This window comes from Mesoplodon bidens (genome assembly GCF_964165515.1).
Source record: "Mesoplodon bidens genome assembly, chromosome: 9".
NCBI lineage: Eukaryota > Metazoa > Chordata > Mammalia > Artiodactyla > Ziphiidae > Mesoplodon > Mesoplodon bidens.
This window is the reverse complement of record NC_138166.1, coordinates 99413393-99424273: the sequence shown is the minus strand read 5'-3', so window position 1 is coordinate 99424273 and position 10881 is coordinate 99413393. Positions and strand designations below refer to the sequence as shown.

Sequence of the window (10881 nt, the reverse complement as noted above, 5' to 3'; positions counted from 1 at the left end):
TACTAGCAGTCACAACTTGGCTTTATTTTGGTTCATCCATTCAGAGGACACTGTCTGCTAGGATCCTGTCCCGGGGCTTAAAGACTAGAGATCTAAAGCAAAATAAGAAGACCAACCTAATTTATGCATTTACTAGGAAGTGTCCATACTCTTGCTACCGACTATAAAAGAAACAGAGCAGACAAATCTTAACATCTGGCTCTAATTCCCCACTGAGGTGCTTACACACACGTACCATCTAGCCCAATATGTTGTAGGTAAAGCAGAGGGAAATTTTTTTTGTAACAGCTGGTCACCAGGTATCGTAGCTGATCGTTACAGACACTGGATAGGGCTAAGACTGCAGACGTGGAACAGTATTATCCTGCAGAATCTGATGCAATATAAAACCAACGATCCCAACAGGAAACTGCTTCCTTGGTTCTGAAAGCTGTTCTCAGTTGTACTGACCACGCTGTCACACAAGAGGGGCCACACCCCCTCTTCCTCCAGCTGTTTCTGGTGGGAACTCTCAGAGAGCTGCACAGACTGAGGTCTCTGAGAACTGTCAAATCATAGCTTCTCTCTGCCCCATCTCTCCTTTTCCACGTCACAGGACACCAAAAGAAAGACTACATGGACACGAACTAGTTACTACAATAGCCCGTTAGAGGCTGACTCTATGTAAAAGGAAGAAAATGCTGCAAGTCATGTATACTGTGCATCAGCTTTTCTCAGGAAAAAATATCCACATTCTAAGGGCTCTGCAAAATGTAGGAAGCTTGCCCTGTTACCATGGGTTTTTAGAACACCTCTAAACACACACAGAAGAAGACAGATAGTACCTACAAGTTTCAACCACTGCTTAAACTCTAAAAGCATTTTTCGTATTATTTTGTTTCGATACAGAAGGGGAAACTCGGCTCTAAAGAAATATCAGAAGGTATTTCTTGTGGCCGTCCGTCTCAGGAGTTCTCTGTCGCTTGCCTCCCCCAGCTTGTGCTACTATTCTTAGGATGTGCTCAGGAGTATGAAGTAGGGTGCTTCTGTCCCTTGCCCTCCTCCCCAGTCACTCCCCCTGCCCTCATGCCATCACCCAAGAGCCGCCCCTCAAATGAGCCATTCCTTTTTGCTTTCGTCAATGGTCTCTGTGAAGTTGGGGTCGTTGCTCATGATGGCGGCGTCCGCGCTCTCTGCCGACTCTGCCCCCTTGGCCTCGTTGGTGTGGTAGGTGCCCTTGTGACGGAACATGTACCGGATGAGGAAGACCAAGGTGCAGAGGATGGTGAAGATGACCACGGCAATGACCCCTGGTGGAGACAGCAGAGGGACTAGAGGTTAACCAGATCCTGTAGACCACGCCAACACTGTTCCCCTGCTTCGTCACCGTTCCCTCAAGTGCTGCCCTCTCCCCCACACGAAACACAGAGCCCCGTAACGACAACAACGTGGACTAACAACGCTGCCTGCCATATCAGTAAACAAAGGACGCTGCAGCAGTCAGCCACTACAGCTGCCCCAGATGGGGAGCCCTGCGGGAACTCAGGATGAGAAAGCGCCGGGTACTGGCCCCAGAGAGCTGAGGTGCACATCGAAGGAATGATTTCAGTGAGCCCAGACTCTTGCATCCTCCCATATATAGAAAAGCGCTAAATTCCTTAACTTGAGATGTCTGGTTTTCTTTAACGAATAGTAATCTTTTGATGTTCCCGACTACCTGGTCTTTGTTGCACAAACTCCTCTGTATCCTGGCTCCCCCCTGTCTCTTTGGAGCAGCCCCTCAAAGTTATCTGAGATGCTGTGTCCTGCACTTAAGTCCTCAGTTTTGTCCAGTGAATAAGACATAATTCTCAACTTCTAGGCTGCGCATTTTTTTCAGTCAACAGCAACAACAAAAACTAACAGAACTGAAAGGAGAATTAGACCAAATCACAATTATATTTGGAGATACCAACATTTTTCTCTTAGTAATGATAGAACAATTAAACAGAATATCAGTAAGAATTTAGAAGACCTCAAAAACACTATTAACAAACTTGACCTAAGGAAGTAATACCAATCCTACACATATGTTTGGAAATAGAGGAGAAGGATATACCACTCAACTCATTTTATGAGGCCAGCATTATACTGACACTAAAACCAGACAAATACATTATAGGAAAAGAAAATGATGGAGCCATATACCTTCTTAATAAAATTTTAGCAGCAAACCCAGCAATAGGTAGAAAATAATATATTATGACAAAGTGGTGTTAATTCTAGGAATGTAAGATTGATTTAATATTAAAAAATTAAGCAGTGTAATTTACCACATTAAACAAATAAAGGAGAAAAACCATATCATCATCTTAATAGATGCACAAAAGCATACGACAAACTTCAATACCCATTCATCATGAAGCCTATCAGGAAACTATCAAGAGAAAGACACTTTTCAACCCGATAAAGGGCATCTTTGAAAAATCTACAGCTAATATTGTATTTAATAGTGAAAGATTAAACACATTCCCCTTAAGGCAAGATTGTCAGGTCTCAACACCTTTATCCATGATTGTACTGAAAGCCCTAGACAGTGCAATAAAGCAAAAAAAGAAATAAAAAAGTGTACAGATTGGGAAGAAGTAAGAACACTATTCTCAGGTGATGGGATTGTCTATGAAGAAAATTCTAAGGAATATACAGAAAAAGGATGTTAGAACTAACAATAAATTTAGCAAAGTGAAATTTGTATTTTTACATATTAGCATGAAACACTTGGAAATGAAAGTAATAAAATAATGCCATTTATAACAGAACAAATTGAACACAGATGTTCTAGACTGTACACTGAAAATCATAAAACCTTGCTGAGAGAAACTAAAGGAAACGTGAATAAATGGATGAATATACCATATTTCAATGTCAATATTGTTAAGATGTTCATTTATAGATCTAATGCAATCCTAATGAAAATCAGAGCAAACTTTTTTTTGGTAGAAATGTATAAGCTGATTCTGAATTTTATATGGCAGTGCAAAGGACCCAGAATAGTAAAAATAATTTTGAAAAAAAGAAATGATTGTAGCAGTTACACTGCTTATTTCAAGACTTACTATAAAAATACAACAATAAAATAAGCATGGTATTGGCCAAACAAAGACATATAGGTCAACAAAATGGAATAGAAAACCCAGAAAAAAGACATACATATATGCAGCCAATTGATTGTTGACAAAAGTGCCATGGAAATTAAATTGGAAAAAAATATAGACTTTTCAAGAAGTGATCTTGGAATAACTAGATATTCATTTGGCAAATAATAACTTTGACTTTTATCTCATACTATATATAGGTGTTAACTCAAAGTGATTATAGACTGAAAAATAAAAATGAAAACTAAAAAACTTCTAGGAGAAAACATAGGAGAAGATCTTCACAACCTTGGGGTAGGCAGATTTTTTAGAAAGAATTAAAAAAATCACAAACTATAAAAAGGTTAAAAAAATTGGACTTCATCAAAATTAAAATCTCCTGCTTTTCAAAAAATACCACTAAGAAAATGCAAAGGCAAGTCACAGACTAGGAGAAAATATTCACAATACATATGTCTGAGAAAGGACTTGTATCCAGAATGTAAGAAGAACTCTTACAACTCAATAGCAAGAAGTCAAAAAAGTCTAATTAAAAGATGGGAAAGATTTAAACAGACACTTCACCAAAGATTTGCAAGTGGCAGTAAGCACATGAAAAGATGCTTGACATTACTAGTCATCAGATAACTACACATTAAAACCACAATGAGTTACCACTACTCATCTACTAGATGGGTACAATGAAAAAGAATGACAATACCAAGTGTTGGTAAGATTGTGAAGCAACTTGATCTCTCAAATATTGCTTATGGGAGTGTAAAATGGTTCAAGCATTTTGGAAAACTATATGGGAATTTCTTATAAAGTTAAATATCTTCTTTCTATAATCCAGCAATGGCACTCCTAGGGATTACCAAAGAAAAACAAAAACTTTTGTTCACACAAGACTTGGACAAGAATATTCATAGCAGCTTTATTCAAAATAGCCCAAATCTGGAAACAAACCAAACACCTGTCAACAGGCGAGTAGATAAAACAAATTATAATACCTTCATACAATGGAATACAACTTGGCAATAAAAATTAACAGACCACTGGTACATACAGCAATGTGGATAGATCTCAAAAACGTTATGTCAGGACTTCCCTGGTGGTGCAGTGGTTAAGAATCCGCCTGCCAATGCAGGGGACACGGGTTTGAGCCCTGGTCTGGGAAGACCCCACATGCCGTGGAGCAACTAGCCCATGCGCCACAACTACTAAGCCTGCGCTCTAGAGCCTACAAGCCACAACTACTGAAGCCCGCGCGCCTAGAGCCCGGGCTTCACAAGAGAAGCCACTGCAATGAGAAGCCCGCGCACCACAACGAAGAGTAGCCCCCGCTCGCCACAGCTAGAGAAAGCCCACACGCAGCAATGAAGACCCAATGCAGCCAAAAATAAATAAATTAATTAAAAAACCAAAAACGTTATGTTGAGTGACAGAAGGCACAACAGATTACATACAAAGTGATTCCATTCATATGAAGCCCTAAAAGGGGCAAAAGTAATCTATGTGACAAAAGTAAGTGGGGAAGAGGGAAGGATGAATTACAAAGGGGGCACAAGAGAACTTCTAGTGGATGGAAATGTTCTGTGTCTTGACTGTAGCTGTGGTTATGGGCGTATGTGTCTGTCAAAAGTCACGAACCTGCTACACTTAAATAAGTGCACATTATACTTCAATAAAGTTGGTCTTAAAAAAGCAAAAACAATGAGGATAAGGATTATACCAGAACTTTGAATTATGTGCTTTGAGCACCATTTTGAATGTATTCTAATTTCACAGTCACATACGTATATATAGGTGTTTACTTTCTTCCTGTGGAAAATAAACCTACTGAATAAGCTGAGCTGATTGGCTGAGTTTAAAACCCTTGATAAGCTTACAATATTAGCCATACTTAGAGAGGCAGGAAACATTTTTATGAAATAAGGCAGAAGAAGCAGGGAGAAAAGAAGGCAACAGGCAACAGGGTTATTGATACTGATCCAAACACAAGGAGCTATACTAGGAGAGTCGAATTATTCTGCAGGTATTCTGGTGAGAAGAAAAGACTGGAATATTTTAGATACTCTGGCTTATTAATTTTCTTTTTAAAAAAATATTTATTTGTTTATTTATTTATTTATTTATTTATTTTGGCTACACCAGGTCTTAGTTGCAGCATGTGGACTTCTTAGCTGCGGCACGCGGACTCTTAGTTGCGGCATGTGAACTCTTAGTTACAGCATGCACGTGGGATCTAGTTCCCCAACCAGGGATCGAACCCCTGCCACCTGCATTGGGAGCATGGAGTCTTACCCACTGGACCACCAGGGAAGTCCCTGCTTATTAATTTTCTGATAATTTTTATTAAGATAACTGAAACCAGACTGGCATAGTCCTTCCTGATTTTGTAGTAAGCTATTATGGACCACTTGGGATGCAAGGGGATGAGAGTGGAAAAGACTGGAGGGCATAAAGGAATGTTCTGGCTGTTGCCATGACTGCCTGCTTGCATATTCTGATGCTGGCTAGCTCCGTACTACTGTTTTTTGTTTTTTTTTTTTTGTTTTTTTGTTTTTTTATAAGTCAGCATAAAAAGTAGCCAGGTTACATTGACCACTTTCTCCACAATGTGTACTTCTCAATCTTCAGTCATATTTAAACAGCGAAATGAATAAAGTACAAATCCAGATAACTCCTTTTCCCCTGGACTATGGTTTTATTGACAATGACTACTCCCCACAGATGAGAAGTTACAGGAAAGCCTGTCCTGTAAGTCACCTACCTCCGATGATGGCCGAGTTTCTGTTGACTCCATTTCTTATAGCCTGGCCTTGTCCCGGGTTATATGGAAAATCAGCACTGGCTGTAGAGGAAGAAATGAAATATATATCATTTATCCCAGTTAATTTGATACCTAGTTTTTCATACAACCCTTCAACAGCCTGTTTTCCCAAATGAGATCTCCATTTCATCTAAACCCATTTTGCTGTTGTTTCCCACAAGAATCACAGCCACTTTAGTGTCTGCTGTTTGCCTTTGTACAACTCCCAGATGAACAGCGTACCTCTTTGGGAGAAGTACTGACAGACAAGTTTATGTATTAGAATACTTAAGTTTGGCTGAAATCTGCTTCCAACCCACTTTTATCCCTTTCATAACTGGTGGCACTGGATATACTCGCCAATGAGCTTTTTACAGCTTACAGCATTAGTTTAAAAAGTAATCATTAAAAAATATTTTTTAAAATTGAAGTATAGCTGATGTACAATATTATATAAGTTATAGGTGTACAATATAGTGATTCACAATTCTTAAAGGTTATACTCCATTTATAGTTATTATAAAATATTGGCTATATTCCCTGTGTTTATTTATTTTATACATAGTGGTTTTACCTCTTGGCCCCCTACCCCTATCTTGCCCCTCTCCCCCTCCCTCTCCCCACTCATAACCACTAGTTTGTTCTCTATATCTGTGAGTCTGCTTCTTTTTTGTTATATTCATTAGTTTGTTGTATTTTTTAGATTCCACATGTAAGTGATATCATGCAGTATTTGTCTTTCTCTGTCTGACTTATTTCACTTAGCATAATGCCCTCCAAGTCCATCCACGTTATTGTAAATGGCAAAATTTCATTCCTTTTTATGGCTGAGTAGTATTCCATTGTATATATAGGTACCACATCTTCTTAATCCATTCATCTGTTGATGGACAGTTAGGTTGCTTCCATATCTTGGCTATTGTAATTTATGCTTCCATAAATATTGAGATTGCTTCCATATCTTGGCAATTGTAAATAATGCCGCCATAAATATTGGGGTGCATGTATCTTTTCAAATTAGTGTTTTTGTTTTAAAAAGTAATCATTTCTTTAAATGAATATTTTACATGGCCCTAGTAAAACATTGTACACTTCAGGAATGTGTAAGAGGATAATATCTTATAAGCGTTGAGAAGAATATTAACTGCCTAATAAATTTTCTATTCCTCTCCCCATTTCAACAAGCCTTTGCAGAATGCCTACCATATGTCAGTTGCTATTCTAAGTGCTGGGGATATACAGTAAACAATAAAAAAGATGAAAATTGTTATTAATGAGAACTTCCCGTGCCTCATTGAAGAGTTTGGTTTATATAGTCAAACTACGAATCTGAAGCATGGATGTGGTTTTAGTTATGACCCTATTTATAGTGAACTGCCTGAAATTATGGGGCAGCTTCCACGTTGTAACTCACACACTCATAGGACACAGTAAGATTTGGTTATCAATACACATAATTCCCTGACGTCAACCCCCCTTCAAAGACTGAGAGCTGTTTTTCAAGGATAAAGGCCTGCACCTTCACTGCGCCTCTGGGGCCCAGTTTCTAGGTCTTTTGACATTGTATTTGCCTTTCTCTGGACTCGATTTGGTCTACATCCTTCTAAAAAGTCAAAAGCTTCAGAGCTTGTAAGTGGCCTAGCTGGGATTAACACCCAGGTAGGGTTAATTCCAAAGTCAATAATCTTCCCTGTCCTGCCTTTCAAGGGCCAGGAAGACACAGACAGGTAAGCTGTTGAGGAAATGCCAGCTTTCAGACAGTTTAGCTTACGTAGGGCCTATGGGAGGAAGAGCCTTTTCTTCAGGGTTTGGGGAGATAGACTTGTTTTGTTTGGACACATTGAATCTGAGGTACCTGGAGGATGTATGGCCATAACTACTAGACATTGGGGTGAGTGGGTCATATCTCTCATCTCCTTTGGATAAACACAGAAATCTCCTGACCCTTAAATATCAATAACATAAATCTTCAAAACATATTTGGTAACAAAACAATTACAGTGGCAACTTTGTCATGATTCTGTCGTTCGGTATTCATGACACTGCAAAACTGTTTGCTCTCCTGCTTCAGGTAACATGGATGGTGGGACACAGCACAGTTCCTGCTCCAAAGAGAGCTTTGCGTCCTTGGCCACAAAACTGCAGAAAAACACAAATGCCAAGAGGTTGACATCCTCTCTCTGGTTCTCTTGAAGTTATTGATACAAACACTAGTGGAAGGTATGGATGTGACCTGCGATGACCCAAGGAGAATAATAAGAACTAGAAAAGAACATTAGAAATACCCCAGGATCGCCTCTGTTATAAAATCTGAACTCCTTGACATGGGGAGGAAGGCTTCCCTTGAGACGAATTTCTCTCCTGCCTCTTTCCTCATGGAACCACTTTTCCAACTCAACATTCTAGGCACACGGATTCCTGATGCTTGAGGGGGACGTGCCTTTGCTCATCCACACGGCACTCTCTGTCAGGACACCTGGTTCGCCCTTCTTCTCTTTGTCCATTAAATCTTGCGTCTTTCCTGAAACCATCTTCAGCCACAGCAGATGAAGCGTCTGCCCTCCTTTCAATGGCTATCACCTTAATTTTCATCACTCCTTACATGGTATTCATCCTCTTTTTTGTTTTGTTTTTTGTTTTGTTTTTTTTTTTGGTGGTACGCAGGCCTCTCACTGCTGTGGCCTCTCCCGTTGCGGAGCACAGGCTCCGGATGCGCAGGCTCAGCGGCCATGGCTCACGGGCCCAGCCGCTCCGCGGCATATGGGATCCTCCCAGACCGGGGCACGAACCCGTATCCCCTGCATCGGCAGGCGGACTCTCAACCACTGCGCCACCAGGGAGGCCCGGTATTCATCCTCTTAAAGGCAGGGGCCAATCTTAATTATATTTGCAGCCCCAATGACAAACAGTGCAGACAAGTAGCAGAACTAATTGGATGTTCGTTGACCGGTATAATTAAAATCAGTCCATTAAGATGTGCTAAACATTTATATAGCCTCTTCTAATAATAAAGTCCCCCATGCAGGTACTATTTTGAAAGTCAGCTGCCTAAACTCAACTCTACCCTTAAAGCAAGGCAGCATTCTTACTCTTCCCAACAAAGGAAAGGAACATATTGAATATAGAAAAGCTGCTAATGATTCCTGGGTCCACTAGTCTGGTTATTATCAGAAAACAATCAGTGGAAAACCCCCAGGCCCAACAGAAGTCCTCATGAAATTCAAGGACAGGGTTCTGTGTTTGCATGGCCATCCCTGTTTTCCTGGCTTTGTTTATACCTTGAGCCTGGTTGTCCTAATGCATGTGAATGCTTACTCCCTGGAGGCAAATCCACTTTATCCTGGCATGCAGACTGATTTGCTACTTTGACAGATATATTTCAAATGATTTCATTGTAACTGTCCTTTCCCCTGGGTACCAACGTCCTCTTGGAAATTCACATAAAGAAACATGGAGGCCAAGAGACACAGATGAGGCCAAACCACAGACCTCATCCGTGACACTGGCTCCATTCTGCTGCCGACCTTTATGCCCCTCCCACCTCACCTCCTCCAAGGTTGCTAGGAGAGCAGAGCCATTTTAGTGGTGCTGGAGTATCAGGGAACCTATATTTTGGGAAATGTCATGAGTAGGTCCAAAATAGACTTTATTTTTTATTCATTTATGTATGTATGTATGGCTGTGTTGGGTCTTTGCTGCTGCACGCTGGCTTTCTCTAGTTGCGGCTTGTGGGGGCTACTCTTCGTTGCGGTGCATGGGCTTCTCACTGCGGTGACTTCTCCTGTTGTGGAGCACAGGCTCTAGGCGTGCGGGCTTCAGTAGTTGTGGCACACAAGCTCAGGAGTCGTGGCTCATGGGCTCTTGAGCGCAGGCTCAGTAGTTGTGGCACACGGGCTTAGTTGCTCTAAGGCATGTGGGCTCTTCCCGGACCAGAGCTCGAACCCGTGTCCCCTGCACTGGCAGGCGGATCTTAACCACTGTGCCACCAGTGGAGTTCCAAAATAGACTTTAGATATTAAGTCTCAGGACCAGATTTGTGTTGAATAGGCAAAGACTGTATTCAATACACTTTTCTTCTGGGTCCCAAATGACACTGGTGGACAAAGAATGTCACCTGGCAAAGGATGTTGCTGCCATCAAGCCATCAGCCACGCCCACCCCCACAGTGCAACCTGAGGAGATTCAGGATGGAGAAAACAGGATACTGGCCCTAGATAGTTAAAGTGCCTATCAAAGGAATGATCTCCATGAGGCCAGACTCTGGAATTTTCCCATACATAAAAAATTGCTTACTCCATTAACTTGAGAAGTCTGGTTATTCTTTAATTAATAGTAATCTGTTGATGTACCAACTACTTGTTTTGGTTGCAAAAACTCCCATATATCCGGGCCCCTCCCTAACCTCTTCGGAGCAGTCCCTCAGAGCTATTTGAGAGTCTGTCTCCCGGGCTCAAGTCCTCAGTATGTCCACTGCATAAAACATAATTCTCAACTTTTTGGTTGTGCATGTTTTTTCTCAGTTGACACACTATGTGATAACACTAAAGTGTGGTGCTATTCCAGCTCTGATTTAGTGTCTCCTGGAAGCGTGTTCCTGCTTATTTCCCTTGCACACGTCCTGTTTGTCTGGTCATCCCCTTTACACTGACAGACCATGTTTCCTTTGCCCCATCAGCCAGAGATCAGCTCTCCTCCCCGCCTCCCCCCAGCGGGGACAGGCAGACATGTTGCTGCAGGAACTGACGGTGGGGGATGCTTCTCCCGTGGACATGCTTGTTAAACAGCTTGGCCAATGCTGCAGAGCCCACGGAGAAGGCACGTGCATCCCAGGCCCCCAAACACACTCGGACAGTTCCACACACAGACGGCCTCCCTTCCCATCACCTCTGTCTTCAACCTGGGAAGCAAGCTAAGAGCTCAGCGCTGGCGCACCTGCCCTTTCTCTTCCTCCAACTTCAGGTCGGAAAAAAAAGGGAA

At 41.5% G+C, this 10881-nt stretch overlaps 1 protein-coding gene across 1 annotated transcript in view; it reads right to left on the bottom strand.

The window, feature by feature from the left end:
* Positions 1 to 1089: 1089 nt before the first annotated feature.
* The window catches only part of LOC308623067 (contactin-associated protein-like 2), a gene marked incomplete at its 3' end in the record, with an annotated part of 168855 nt that continues 159063 nt past the window's right edge, over positions 1090 to 10881 (bottom strand). The window contains exons 4-5 of the mRNA XM_081244947.1: positions 5866 to 5946; positions 1090 to 1289 (exon numbers count right to left, since the gene is read on the bottom strand). Of these exons, the coding sequence (XP_081101073.1) occupies positions 1090 to 1289; positions 5866 to 5946 (281 nt within the window). The remainder of the gene's footprint in view (positions 1290 to 5865; positions 5947 to 10881) is intronic.